This window comes from Cynocephalus volans, chromosome 3 (assembly GCF_027409185.1).
Source record: "Cynocephalus volans isolate mCynVol1 chromosome 3, mCynVol1.pri, whole genome shotgun sequence".
In the NCBI taxonomy this organism is placed as follows: Eukaryota; Metazoa; Chordata; class Mammalia; order Dermoptera; family Cynocephalidae; genus Cynocephalus; species Cynocephalus volans.
Genome location: NC_084462.1, coordinates 103244809 through 103260198, shown reverse-complemented (window position 1 = coordinate 103260198; position 15390 = coordinate 103244809). Strand labels below are relative to the sequence as shown.

At 43.3% G+C, this 15390-nt stretch overlaps 1 protein-coding gene across 1 annotated transcript in view; it reads right to left on the bottom strand.

Annotated features, from left to right (window-relative positions):
- Positions 1 to 15390, bottom strand: part of RYR3 (ryanodine receptor 3) — a 491041-nt gene that overhangs the window by 48977 nt on the left and 426674 nt on the right. Inside the window, exons 67-71 of the mRNA XM_063091474.1 lie at positions 14973 to 15293; positions 11901 to 12141; positions 5031 to 5118; positions 4838 to 4930; positions 345 to 359 (exon numbers count right to left, since the gene is read on the bottom strand). Coding sequence (XP_062947544.1) covers positions 345 to 359; positions 4838 to 4930; positions 5031 to 5118; positions 11901 to 12141; positions 14973 to 15293 — 758 coding nt within the window. The remainder of the gene's footprint in view (positions 1 to 344; positions 360 to 4837; positions 4931 to 5030; positions 5119 to 11900; positions 12142 to 14972; positions 15294 to 15390) is intronic.

The following is a 15390-nucleotide window of genomic DNA, read 5'->3' as shown; positions in this document are numbered from 1 at the left end:
CCGCAGGGGAGCGAGTCTCCCAGGCTCTCCAGTCATGTCAGTCATCCTATCTCTGTTAGTGTGGTGGCTGCCAAGAGGGCAGCTGGGGAGGGGAGCAGAGACAGCAAGGAGACCTCGGTCAGGGTGAGGCTTGGCTGGCTTCTCTGGCTTCCCCATTCCAAGGGTGGGTGGGCCTACATTCACTCTTTGATAGGCAGTTGTCTTCCCTGGAGCAGGCCTGGGGGACCTCCAGGTGGGAAAATCCATTCTGCACCACCCCCATGGTGATCACAGTGCAGTGGGGGCCAGGGCCTGGCACCTTTAATACTAGGACAGAAAAGACACATCATGCATTTGACCTGTACCTTTACTTGCATGGCCTGTGTGGAAAGACAAAAGAAAAGAAACAAGGAGAAGAGTTAGTCAGTGAAAGCAGGGGTCCAAGGCATACATGTTAGTCATAGCATCTTAGCCCCAGTTTCTCAGACAACATAATAGAAACTTAACTGCTCCAGAAGCCAGCTGAGCAAGGCATGAACAGTGAATGGGTAGTTAGGATGGAGGTTACTTTGGTCTTAGAGACTTAGACCCAAACCAAGCAATCTACCACGGGGTGAGGTAAACTCAGAGACCAGCCTTCCAGAGTGTGCGGTACTCAGACCTGATCCACAGTGGCCTTCAGCTCTGGCCATTCACATGAACTCTTTAGATCTAAAGTCTTTGCCCCCTCCACCTCCTTCCTTTCACCTGGGGGGGGGGGTACGGACAATCTGTTGTGTAACCAAAGACCCCAATTTTCTTTCTTCCTTCCACCCACATTATCAACTCCAGCAGTTCTATGGCTACAAAAAGAGAGGGGAGAACTGAGTTCAGGGGAAATGCTTGTGCTTCTGCTAAAGATGGTTTGCTTAAAAAAAAAAAAAGTTTCTCTAGGGATATTCAGGATGAGGATCACCCCACAACCCAAAGGAAGGAGCATCTGCTTTCTTACACTGTGACCTTGAAACATACCTTAGGTCAAAGGCTCCTATACGCTACAGGTTCTAATTCTACTCTTTTCTTCATACATTGCTAAGATTAGTTACCTCACTGCAGTACCCAATTCCAATTCCAATATCTTCATAATCCTTTCATTTCCTCACATTTGGTTCATAAACTATCACCAGTACCTTATGATCAAACAGATGACTGTATGTGTAGGTCTTAAGGAAAAAACACAGAATTTAAAGGGATGAGGGAGTTCGGGGAGGACACAGTGCATGGAGACAGCACAGGGAGAGGTTGCATGAAGCTTCTGGACAGAAGCAAACGTTGCCATGGGAAGTTGTTGTCCCCACTGGGAGGGGAAGTGAAATGAAGACAAGAAAAGCCAACGTGAGCGATTAGGGGAAAAGGAGAATTTGCAGAAGTCAGTCTGAGGAGAAGTAAAACAGAGACAGCAAAAGAAGGAGGGCAGTGAGAGAAGAGGGAAGGGAGGACGTGGGAAGGGGAGGGGACCGGGCGCCTGCGTGTGTGCGCATGTTGGGGAGAGAGAGAGTGCACATGCGCATGACCGTGATTGCACCGCACAAGTGCAAGATCAAAGGGACTAAAGAGAAAAGAGAAAAGAGGTGGTGGGAGGGAATGAAAGAGAGAGGAGAGTGAACAAGAGGGGAGACTGGAGCAAAAAGAAACTCACGCATGTAACTCTGAATGCCCTTGAAAACTCAAAGAAAGCTTCTAAAGTATTTCCTGCCTTTTTTCAATCCACTGAAATCATGCTCCATGGCTTTAAACCATGAAGAGCTCTAATATTTCCTACATCACAACTCTTTTTATTGTTTATATCCTTGGTCAAGGAACTGGCATTTCTTGGGCTAAACATGTTCTAACTTACCATTCCCTTCCGAGGAAGCTGCTGCCATTTTTCCAGAAAACAAAACAAGTTTAAAAACAAAACAAAACAAAACAAAAAAAACACTTGCTCAGCTTAGTTATACTTAGCTTAACATATATTTGCAAACTGGTGTTATATAAACAAAATATACAATGATCTCTTAAGAACAAAATCTGTGTAAGCTGCCAGAAAAGTAACATGTCTTTGAACAGACATTCAATTAATCAAGTATGAAGAGTGTGGCTGCTGTATATTTTCCTCACGACTTTTCTATTCACAATGGCATATGCAGTGTGTGTGGCATGCCACATTCACATACACATGCCTCCACAAAGGCTGCCATATGCATGGAGGTCAGTGTCATTTATACAACACCAGAATTCAATGAAGAGGAGATTAAAAGCAAGCACAGGTGGCAGGTGACCATTCAGATCAGGCAGTAGAGAGAACATCTAATTGCAGGGAGCAAAGGCAATAGGGATTCAACTGATGATAGAAAGAATACCCCCTCCCTGGACCCTCAGTACATAGCTCTACATCCAAACAATATCAGGAATAGCTGTGAGTTGCTTATTGGAGGCATGGTATTTCTTCATCTGAAATAATGCACTGCATTTATCAAATATCAATCTATCCCAGATACTGTTGAAATCTGACTTATCACCAGAGCATCTTAGTAGAGCTGGGAGAAGTCAGATAGTAAGCTCAACCCCATTCTACAGATTGGTAAATTGGGGCCCAAGGAGTTACAAGAATGACGCAAGGTTGTAGCTTTAGTCAACAGCTGGGCCGAGGGCAGGACTTAGTTTCCTTTTAGTATCCAGTCTATTTATTACTGCACTCTGTATCTTGATTGGCAATCAAGGAACAATATGAATACTTGTTACGCTGAGGAGCATGGCAAATATTATTTAACATCTAGGGAGTGTCCTCACATCCCTTACACTGTAACTTTGACCCTATCCCATGCTGCTAAGAAAGAACTGGCATACAATGTCAGTGGAAATAAAAGAGCTTGCTCCTGCAGACTAACCTTACCAGCAGAGAAGATGCCCAGATTCTGAACACCACCATCCTCTGACAAGACAAACATCCCCTTTTCCTCATTCAGTGATGTGAATGAACAAAATGTCAGGTTAGTCTGTTAGTAGGTGAGTCTGAAATGTCATTTTCTGTCACCTCCTTTCATTCCAAATGTAAAAAGGACCTTGAGTATCCATTCATCACCAGTGCACTGAGATGTCTTTGCCATTTCTGCTCATCTGGGATCCAAATCCTTGCATCAAAGTCACTGCCACTGCTCTGCTGCCATCCCTGACCATCACAACAGACACTAGCTGGCTCAGTCCTAAGCCAGCGGATCCACCCCAAGTTGAAAATAGAATGGAATCCACCCGGGATTTATTGACTTTCTGTAGATAGATGGGGTCAAAGGAGAGTCTGTACTGGCTGTAAGAAGACCCTACAGAGACAACTTAAGATAATGTCAGATGTCCCAAGGAGCTGAAGTCTGAAAAATCCTACCTTGTGTACCTCACATAAGCAGCAGATGGGTTTACCAAAAGGTGATGGCAAAATGAATTTTGGGAAGTCAGATAAAATTATCAGAAGCTGAAAAGGATTCACCATACAGCTCCTTTGCAGCAAAGAATGTCAATATACCTTCCTGATCCCTCTGCCTTGTATGTGCGAAATTTATCAAACTTTGTAAGGCAGTGTACACTAAGAGTGCATTCTAGTGTATATCTAGAGTGTATTCTAAATTCTAACAATCAATTTTTGGATGCTAGAAGAAGTGTTAGTGTCAACACAGAAGATGGAAGAGATGGAAAGTTCAGAGTGACTGCCAGTGACCAGAGCTAGCCATGCCTGGTGGGGCTCAGGTGCTCAAGTTTTCAGTTTTAGTGTTGTGCCAGCGCTTTGTCTGCAGCTCCACTTACACAGGTCCTCCATCCCAAATGGCTATTTGGGAAGATGCTCACTCAAGGGCTTTGCTACAAACCCATAATTCCCATCTTGCCAGAACTGACTTTCAATTCTGAGGGTCCCCATGCACACTCTGCTTTCACGTTCCTCAAAGGCAGCACTGTACCAACATTGAGAGAGACGCACATCTCAGGTATGGCATGTCATTTATACTTGACATGTACAGTCCACCCTCACTGAGGCACATTTCTTGGAGAACAGAGTGAAGGGTAAAGTAAGCCATAACAGCTGGTAACAAAACATCACTTTTAAGTTGGCTTTGCTTTTTGTATGTACACCTGAAGGAGCATGTCTGAGAATTCTCTTCAAAATAGTGAAGCCTCTGTGCGGAGCTGACTCAGGAGGAGCTGGGAGGCCAATTTCCCCCTCCTGTATTCCTGCTACACTCCTCCCTATAGGTTACTCTTTTTTCAGACTGATGTCTGATATGCCCTATTTCAAACATTTCCTGCAGGATAATGGATGAATGTTTGGCTTTCTGAGTGCAACTGTCATGGAAAATAAACAGAAGGCATTAAGAGGTCAACATAACTGAAATAAAACAGGTGTTGAATGTTCTCCACAGGAGGAAAACATGCATAATAGAAGAGCATGTGTTATTGAAACCTTCAAAGTAAGGTAATTTCTTTCTAGCTAATCAAAAGATGGCTGTAGGCATGTACACTTTTGTAAGCTTCACTACACAGGAAGTAGTCCTATTTTAAAACCACTATCAGCAGCTTCTGTTTTGGAAATCTCTAAAATGCCTTAGGCAAGTCTTGAAACTTAAACTTTTTTGACATACAAGCAACTGTTTATTCAGAAAATGTGATGACCATGCTTGTTTGAGAGCAGTTTCTTCCGGCACATTCTCAAAGAAACAACAGTAGAGACTGTTGATTACATAGTTTGACCTAAATGCAGTACAGCGCTAACACCCACAAAATATAAAATAGATCCAAGTCACGACTAAGGTCAAGGTTGAAGAGTCTTTACAATTCGTTTCTAAGGACTTACTTTTGACATCTTGCTTTTGCTGTCTCCAGTTAAAAATGCCAAATTATTAATTTCATTTTGAATCACAAAATTTTGCTCCTCCCTCTTGAAGTTCTAAGTGAGGGGAAATAAAAAAGCAAACATTACAAGAAAGTTTTCCAAGATTTGTACCTTTCATAACTGTCCTAAATCCAGGGCCCAAATGTGTCCTTACGTGAGATTTACACCACAGGATGAAGACCTCTGCCACCATGCGGAATAGCTGGTCAGAATCAGCATCAGGGCTTTTGAGCCAGTTAGATCTGGGTTGAAAAGTAAATGAATAGGTATATGAAATTCAGCAAGGATTAAAATACTCACACCCTAAAAATTATACCAACATTGGCTACACATATTTATCCAGATAAAACTGTATTCCCTTATGAAGGCAATCATTAGGGAGACTAAATATCAATATATTCCTTACATGCTTAGATACAGGCACGTCATTGGGGGAAATATTTTTGAAGGAACTACAATAGTCGTTTCCATTTTCACTGAAGGATTCAAGGGTCATCTTAGCAAACAGATGCCAGAAATCAACATTTCAAAATTGTTAAAGGTAGGTTTTGTTTCTTCTTTAAACTGGTGAGTCAATGAAGGTTAAGCTCTAAGTTTTGGATCAGGCCTCCTTTAATACATATGGCTAGAAAACCCAGGAAAGTCTTGGTCACTATGACCTCTAATCTTGTCTTTGACTCTGTCATTGTGAAGCTGAATTTCTAAGCAATCTGAAATTCTGAGCACTCTCAACAGTTCATGCTCCACGCTTTTTTCTTTCAAAGCCATTTTTATGAATGAAATTTAGAAGACAGTATGTTTTTCACTGTGATTTGAAGTGTATTAGCAGAGACCAAGTACCTCCTATGTCCTCTAAGATGCTTTGGAAATTCCGTATAAATAGGCATTACTCTTTTTTTTTTTTTTTTAAATCAAGCTAGGTTATGAAATTTCACAGTAGCAGCAATAAGGCTGAATTGCAGTAGAATTCAGTCATTTTCTACAAGTTGTCTTGCCCCTCAGCATCTTACACATTTAAGTTATATTTCAAAAGGGCTGCCTGAGTTGCCATTTTCAAATATCTGGACAGAGTAACTAAAAAGAAAAACACTGTTCCTCTACCCAATGCTTCTGACACATTAGGCAATTCTCCAACTCTCCAGACACCAACTGAATGCTCTACAATTCAGTTATGAAACTAACTATCTGGAGTTAACACAGACCCCACAGGTTAAGAGCTCAATCCTACAAGACTGCCTTTACTTCAGATACCAGTTGCAATTCCCAGGTTGGGAACTGTACTTCCGACCAAATAACTAAAAATCAGGACTCCCCACAACCCCCTTCCTTGGGTTCAATAATTTGAACTAGAATCATACACAGATCTCAGGAAAACACTTTCCTTACTCTTACCAATTTATTATAAAGGATACAATTCAGAAATAACAAAATAAGAGAGATGCATAGGGCAAGGTATGGGGGAAGGGACATGGAGCTTCCATGCCCTCTCTTGGGGTACCACCCTCCCTGTACCTCCACGTGTTCATCAATACAGAAGGTCTCCAAACTCCATAGTTAGGGTTTTTATGCAAGTTCCATTACATAGGCATGACTGGTTAAATCATTGGCCATTGGTTATCAAACTCAGTATCTAGTTCCTTTCCCCTCCCCAGAGGTTCCAATCCTCTAACCACATGGTTAGTTCCTCTGGCAACCAGTCTCCATCCTCCAAGAGTCATTTCATTAGCATAAACTCAGGGATGGTTGAAAGGGGCTTATTATGAATAACAAAAGATGCCCCTCTCGCCCCACTCAGGAAATTCTAAGGGTTTTAGAAACTCTGAGCCAGGAACCAAGGATGAAGACCAAATATATATTTCTTATCACATCATATCACAGTGGCACAGAAGTTAAATTGCCTATCTTCTTTCCTAGGTTAAGGAAAAATTTGGCTCTCACAAATGGTCTGGAAAACCTGATGCCTCTTGCCCCTTGCAGGATAACAGCTATCAAAAGCCAGTTCCCTAAGCCCTGAAGCACCAGACTGAATTGCCTTGGGCAGCCTGTATCTTCTGTCCATTCACGGAGAACTCAGCTAAAGACTCATGAGAGATCATTTCTGGACCCCTCTCTTATCTCCTGAATCCCTTATTGTCCTGGGTAATCTCTCTTGTTTTCCAATTCAACTGTCTTTTCCTTCATATAGTAGTCATTAGTGTTGTCTACCCAATACTCTTTTGCCTCTTCTTCCATAGTAACAAAACCCCATTTTGTTCAGGGTAGCATTGTGCCCTGCCAAAGACCACATCACCTGGCCTCCCTGGGGCTATAACCACATAATTGGGTTCTGATCAATGAGATGAAAGTGGAAGTTGTTGGATGGGCCTCCTGGAAAAGCTCTCTAGAAAGGGATCGGATCGCTGAAGGTGCCTTTTTGCCACTCCCCTGTTGCTTTCCTCCTTCCTGTCTGGAAAGAAAATATGATGGCTGGACCTCTTGTTGGCATATTACACCATAAAACAACTTTGAAGGTGAAAGTTGATGTTAAAAATGTAAAGACAAAGGGGACTGGCCAGTTAGCTCAGTTGGTTAGAGCCTGGTGTTACAACACCGAGGTCAAGGGTTTGGATCCTCATACCTGCCATCCGCCAGAAAAAAAAAAGAAGTAGAGACAAAGGAGTGAGGTCTTGAACAAGGAGCAGGCAACCACACTGCCCCAGACTGGCTATCTTTGGACCTCTTTTATGTGTGAGATTAAGCTTCTCACTTCCTTAAGCCACTGTAGTCAGTTATCCATTACGAGCAGCCAAATGCAATTCAAACTTGAGGCTTAAATTTGGTAATGCTTTTTGATTTCTTTCATATTGATTTTTCAGGAGTGCTTTTTCAGAGTCAAGTTTTATCAGAAATGCCAGCTGTTCATTCTTTAGTGTTTTGGTTTAAATGAGCTTTGCAGGTTTACTATGCCTTGAGTGGAAAGAGGCAAGAGTCATATCTTATCCTGCCCCCAAAAAGAACAGCCACAGGGAGTGTGGGGAGTGAGAGGCACCAAAACAAAACCTTAGTTAACATTTGCTGGTGGGATTAAGAAGGGAATTTTGATCTCTTTGCTTTTGTGTGGGAATGCAGTACCCGCTTCTTTGAGCAAAGAGGCAGATCTTTGCTCTTTATCTCTAGTGAGGTTCTTTCTTCAGGTTCACAGTGGTGAGTGTAAAGAACATCTCCTTAAATGTTTTCCCTCAGGCACACCAACTCACTGTGCCCTCTCTGCCCGAAGGGACGCAACCAGCCTCCTCTCCCGGCTGCTCCCCATGTCCACAGGATTCACCATCTCTGTTGACATTTAGGAGCTTGATCCTGTTAGGGACAATCTCAGGTGATCTGTGGCTCTCTTTTATCATCTGCACTGCTTGCTGCCAAAGGCAGTTGGAAAATTCAAGGCTGGAGGTGGGGGAGAAGGTTGGGTTTAGAGGTAATGATCTGGGAATCTGCCATAGGGAGGTGATGGTAGAATCAACTCAAGCGGATGAAATAACTGAGCATATTAACAGAGAAAATGAGAACGGTGAGAATAGAATCTTGGGTGATGGCAAGAGTAAGAAGACTCAGACTTACATTTTAAATTTTAGAAGCAGAGAGTAGGATTGTGGTTACTAGAGGCTGGGAAGGCGAGGGGGCAGATAGAGGTTGATTGGTGGACACAAAATTACAGCTAGATAGGAAAAAAATAAGTTCTAGTAGTGTACAGGAGAGCTAGGCATCTATAATTGACAAAGATTTATTGTATGTTCTCAAACGGCTAAAAGAGAAGCTGGAATGTTCTCATCAAAAAGAAATGGTACATTTTTGCAATGAAGAATACGCTAAGTACTCTGATTTGATCATTACACACTGTATACATGTCTTAAAACATAACTCTGTACCCCATAAATATGTATAATCAATGCATTTCGATTTAAAAAGAAATTCATAAAAATACCAAAACAGACAAGTTATCAGGTTTTGAAAGAAAGTAAAGCCATGGTCCTGCCTTCACAGTCAGGTTGACTTGGAGGAAAGAGCTTTTCTCAGCCACATTCCAAAACCTCCTGTCTGCTCAGGATTTACTGATTCCCCTCAACAGTCTGAGAGATGGGTTTTCACCAAAAATCACACTACTTAAAGTTCATTTCTATGTTCTAAATGTGTCTGATTTCCAGAAAGGCGGCTAAGCTGCTGCCTCTTGCAGAGAGACTTTTTGAATCTGTCTTGACTAACATCTCCGGGCATGAGGAGACGGAGCTGGGCTGAACACTGACCAATGGAGGCTTCTCTTCAGAAGAGTGTCCAGGCGCTGGAGACACTTTAAACAATGCCATGACAGGGCTGAAGGAAGTACAAGGGTTTAACATGACGACGAGGAAAGGACAAGATGGCTCCCTTCAATATTTAACTAGCTCCCACAAGAGAGACTGGAATAATGTTGTGTGGCTCAAGAGAGCAAAATGACAGCCGAGGGGTGGGAGTTACAGATTTGAGTTCAAAATGGTTTAAACCGTGTGAAATGAGGGTGAGACTGCATTCTGCCTCCACTTCCCCCAGTTACCACGGAGGCAGGAAATCCTGTGCTAGGAAAAAAGAAAGGGTATTTGTTCATCTAGTTGGAGGTAAGATGAGGTGACCTTTAATATCTCTGCCAATGCCACAATTCCATGATTCAAAGCCAGCTAATTCTTTTGGATGAAGAGAGGACCTGGAAAAGGTAACAGCACTCACATTGGAAGGGTGAGTTTCTAACAGGGCTCATGTGGCTGTGATGCTCAGGGGAGAACAGGAAGAAAAGTGGAGACGAATGAATTAATGATGATCTCAAAGTCTCTCTGACATTGCCATTTTTAGCAACTGTCAAGCACCTTGTAAGTAGAACACACTGTCTTGAGTCTTGATCGTCACTAGTGACAAATGTTACTAAAGAGCTATTCCAGGAGCAACCTTACTCAATTTTTATTATTGTTTCACCTCAAATTCTGACAAATTCCTTCTCTAAACTGCTAACATAATTATGTTATCAGAAATGACTAAAATGATGACCCTTAAAGCAGTGTTTCTCTTGCAAAAGTGAGTATAATTTCTAGCAGGTAGGTAAGGAAATATATGATGAGAGACTGTGTGCGTGTGTGTGTGTGTGTGTGTAAGGTGTTTACTCAGAAAGGCTAAATATAAGTAATCGTAAATAAATTATTATAAATAAGTGCAATTTACCTTATAAAAAATGCTAAAATGAGTATATCTGGACCTATTTCTTTTCCATGGCAGAATGGGATATGACTCAAAAAGTTAGCAATGTTTCCCCACATATTCCTGCATTCTATCAATGTAATAGGTATCTAAAAATTAAACATTCCCAAATTTATACTTTAGGCCCTTAAACTTTAAGAGGGTATGTAGTATAATAAAAACATGCACTTGGATAAGTTTGGTCTTTTCTCCTTATTCCTGGCATAGAGCTCCTAAAACTCCCGAAATTTGGAACCCCTTTGACCACACCTGGATTTATGCTAATGAGGTGACCCTTGGGGAGACTAGATAACTTTAGGGTGGGGCTGGTCACTAGAAGGACTAGAACTTTCCAATTCTCATTGGAAGCTCACTCAACATTTTCATTTTTTATACTGAATAGGCAACTAAATGTAATGTGCATGAAAGATCTCATTTTTCCCTGCCATGCCCACAATCTTCCCCTACTCAGTTGCTAGAAACTCCATTCTTCCACTTGCTCAGGCCCAAACTCCTGGAGTCATCTTTGACTCTCCTCTTTTCTCCCATTCCCAATCTGGAACTCCCAAGGGCTCTGTCTTCAAAACAGATTCAGAATCTGACAACTTCTTCCACCGTCACTGCTCCCCCCTGGCCTCAGCTACCATCACCTTTTTTTCCCCCAACTGTGGTAAAATACATATAACATAAAATTTCCCATTAGTGATAATTAGTACATTCACATGTTTTGCAACCACTGTCATTATCTAGTTCCAGAACATTTTTATCACCCCAAAAGGAAACCCCAGTCCCCTCAGTCACTCCCTGCTCCTCCCTCCAGCCCCTGGCGCTGCTAATCTGCTTTCTGTCTCTATGGATCGCCACCAACTCCTGACTGGATCATCGTGAGCCTCCCAACCGGTCTTCTCACTCCTCATTTACCCCAGCCCTCGCTGCAGTGCTCAAAGGGCGAAGCAGATCACATCACAGATTTGCTCAAAACCTCTGCCAGCTGCTTATATCACTCAGAATAGAAGCTCCTACAGCAGTCTCCAAAGCCTGCACTTGTGGCCCATGTCGCCTTTCCGCCATCCCCTACTGCTCTCCTCGTCCCTCACTCTGCTCCAGCTACACTGGCCTCCTTGTGATCCCTTGAATACCCCGAACACACTCAGGGCTTGCAACAGACGTTCCCTCTTCTGGCAACGCCCTTGCCCCAGACCTTTATGGTTCCCAACATCACTGCCTTCAGGTCTTGGCTCAAATGTTGCTTTCTCAGTAACATCTTATTATAAAAACCGTGACACCACTCCGCTTGGGGACTGTAATTCCCCTTACCCTGCATTATATAATTTACTTGTTTGTTTTATTTTTTTTTGTCTATGCTCCTCAGCCCCAGAATGAAAGCTCTCTAGGCCAGAGAGCTTGTCTGTTCTGTTCACTCCTATCCCTTCCCTAGAGCAGTGCCTGACACAGTCAGGTGATATTTGCTGAGGGCATGTGGGACTGAACAGCAGGTCTCAGGTCTCAGAGGGGCAGAAGAGGGTCCCTGCTGCCCTTCATCCACAAACTCCCTCTGACTTGTGGGGACCTTTGATGACGAGGGGGTGGCAGTGCCACAGACCACACAGAATCACTGGTCAAGGAAAGCACCGCCCAGAGGTCCTCACCAGGGATTACTGGTGGTGGTGGCAGGTGTGACTTCCCTTCATCTCACCATTAACACACCCAGCTCCATCTTTCCATCCTATCCTATTGTCCAGATTGGCCCCAGAGAGGGGCAGGCAGCCTTCCGGAGGCCTCCCCGCACCTGTTGTTGTCCACATAGCGGATCAGCATGGGGTAGAAGGCGTAGAGATCCCTGCAGAGGACAGCGAACTCATCCAGGATGAGGAGCTCCGCCTCCTGGGTGTCACCTTTGCCATCAGCTCTCAGCTGCTCCTCCTCCTGCACCGTCTTGACGGCCTTTTTCTTCAGCTTCTCCAGAGTTGGGATGAAGTGGCTTCTCAGCAGGTCGGGCCTGGCTTTGCTGATGATCGGCTGGGCGTACACTGCATTTGCAAACAAAGGGCGTCCCCTGGTGTCACACATGATGATAACTGATGACAATGGGAGAAGTGGTACTGAGAGGTGGGGCTGTGGAAATCCCATCACCTCAGGATGGCACCTGCCTCTTGCTGCTTTCCTGAATCTTCCCCTCGGCACTTCCCTCTCGTGAAGCCACAGCAGGAGTGTCTTGTGTTTGGAGGGGCAGCTTCAGGAGAAGGGCCCTATGCTCTGCTACTCCAGCCCACGGGGAGCCCTGCCACCCTGGACTCCTCACGCATGGCCTATGCCACACCTGTTAGTGCCTCATAACAGACTCTTGTGCACCATTTCATAGTCTGCTCGTGTTGGCTTGGGCCCTTGAGCTACATTTTCAACTCCCCGAAGGAAGCCTTTGGTTCATATTAACCAGTACTGTGCTGAGCCAAGGGCAGGCACTCAGTACATGCTTTCTGGTTATTTTATAGAAAAGTCTGTTGTTAAAAGCAAATTATCCCAACTACAGTTCTCAGCTCCCAATATTTGAGAACTGCCAACCTACTGCCTGGAGGCTTCTCCGGGGCCCGAGGGAGGCAGATAATGCTGATAACAGCTATAAATGAACAGAAAAGGCTGGAGTGATCGCTAGAAGAGGAGATGCAGAACAAGCAATCACTGGGGCTGCCATTTTGGCCTTCTTAAAGAGAAAGAGAAAGCCTACATGTCTACTCCGATCAGATACTGAGTATCCTATTATGAATTAGACCAATAGAATATCCTATTCCATTGGTCCTTTTTAAAGATAAAAATCAGAGAAAAAAAACAAGTGAAATAAAATGAATAAGAGTCATGAACCATTGACAAGTACATCTGAACGTATATTTCAAAGTTTCTTTAGCTTAGGGCATTTCAATGGGAAACAGCTTACATTCAAGCAATTTTTCTTTCTAATCTTGCTTTCTCTTAGTTTTTACTTTTATAAGAAGGACATGTTTAGAAAGAGAAGATTAAGGGAGCTCTCTGATGAGATGCATTAACCAAGAAGTTGTGACTTGTCAGCCCTCTCCGAGGCGCAGCTCTGCTTCTGATCTGTAATGAGAATGGCTACACCTGATGTGGGTGATTTGGGGTTACTATTTAAAATTGGTATTGTTTAGTCACCAGGAATTAGGTAAGGTCTGGATTCACCTGTGGAATAACAGGCCAAACTTCAGTTTTCATCAGTGTCCCTCACGCTGTGACACTTTTCCTCTTTGCACCTCTAGGAAGTGAGCAAATTCTTTGATCCCCTTCCTTCCATTAATTCAGATCTACCAATTAGAGCTCATCAAAAAGTTGTCTTGTCTTTTTGACACAATCATCTATATTTTGTAGTAGTTTTAGGTTTATAGAAAAATTGAGCAGAAAGTCAGACATAAGAAAACAACAAAAAATTGCCTTATGATTAACAATATTTTAGGGCTGATGGGTAAGAAAGAAACACCAACTCTATTTACTCATACGTTCACAGAAGCCTATGTTATCTAACAGCCATCAGCATCCACAGCATTTACAATTTTGACTTCAGTTCATTTCTGAGACAGGAAGTGGGCAGGAAATTTTCTTAGTCTTGCAGAAGGACATTTATTTATTTGTCCAGGAAGGAAAATACCCAGTGTTGGGTTAATAGCTCCCTTTAGTTTAGCCATTGGTCCAGGACATTATATGGGTGAAGCTGTTACTTGTGGACCCCACTATCTACACTGTAGGCCCATCAAACCCAATGATGTTGGTTTAGCTACTGCCTCCTCAGACTCTAGTTTGACATAGAGCACACTAAATATTTGTGGTTTCCTGACTGTGGAAAGTATGGTTATTCACTTTCCAAGCTTGTCACTTTTTGAGCTTCCTTCAGCAGCAGAAAATTGGCTAATAACACTCATTAAAAGCCTACTGGATGCAAGGACTTTTAGAGGGGTATGAAAGAAAGAAACAAAAACAAAACAAAAACGAAGTGCTGCTACTGTGAACCTGCATTAGAGAGTGTCTAAAAAGCATCAGGTGAACTAGAAGTGCAGAGTAGTGTTAAGGAACTTACAGTCAGCCCAGAAGGGAGTGATTTTTATACATGTGGAAAATACATAGGATCACTCACCAAGAAAATTATGGACAATTACTAGCATAAGAGCCAATGGAGTTATGAAATACCAAAGGAAATAGAGTAGTGGTCATTGGCGCTGAGTGGAGTTTATCATTTGTGGGGCCTGAACTAGTAGGAGAGTGGGTAGGAGCATTTGCTCTAGGAACCTCAGGAGAAAACATCGATTGTTTTTACTGTTAAGCAACTGGGGTAGCAGCGGGGGGAAGTTTAAAGATAGAACAGAGTTTGCTCAAAACCATTATGGATGCTGTGGACTGAATTGTGTCTCCCAAAGTCCATATATTAGAAGCTTAATTCCCACTGTAACTGTTAAGGCGTGGGAAATCCTATTATGGTAATCGAAAAGAGGTGATTAGATTGTAGGATCATGCCACAGAAAATGGATTAATAATGGTGGTCAGGGGCATGGTTCTGAGGGCTTTAAAAGCAGAGCACTTGAGAATCTCTCTCTGCTCTGCCACCTTCTGCCATGTGAGACCCCTGGCTCACTGTTGCCACCACCAAGGCCTTCACCAAATGTGTTCCCTGGACTTTGAACTTCCCAGCCTCTGAAACCATAAGCAATAAATTTTGTTTTCTTTATAAATTACTCAGTTCCAAATATTTTGTTATAAGCAACAGAAACAGACTCATAGAATAGAATAAACAAAAGAGATGAAAAGAGAATCCAGCTCTCTTGGTTCCTTTGCCAGGGACTGGGGAGAAAGGCACTGGTACCTGCAATGCGCTTCATCCAGGAGGCCTCATCAATGCCCAGGTTGTTGTTGATGATCTTCAGAATATTGCCCAGGATGAGACTGAGGTGCTCAGAGGTGACCTTGGTGCAGCAGGGCCCCATGCTGGGAGGAAGGTGCTCAGGTCCCCTCTCCCACCAGTAGGACAGGTAGTTGCAGAGCATGGGCAAGATGACCTCGATGACGTGGGGCATCTCTGTGTACCGGGCCCCAGACTCCGACAGGTCATTGATTTCCTTCATCAAGCCTTCCAGCTGGGGGATGTCAGGACACATCTCTTCTACTGTGTCCGGCATCCCCAGAACTGACCGAGAGGGCAAAGGAAGAATAGAGGGACAGTAATTCAAAAGAACAATGGGTGCAACCTTCTCTCCCTCCATCCCCCCTTCCTTTGGTCTTTA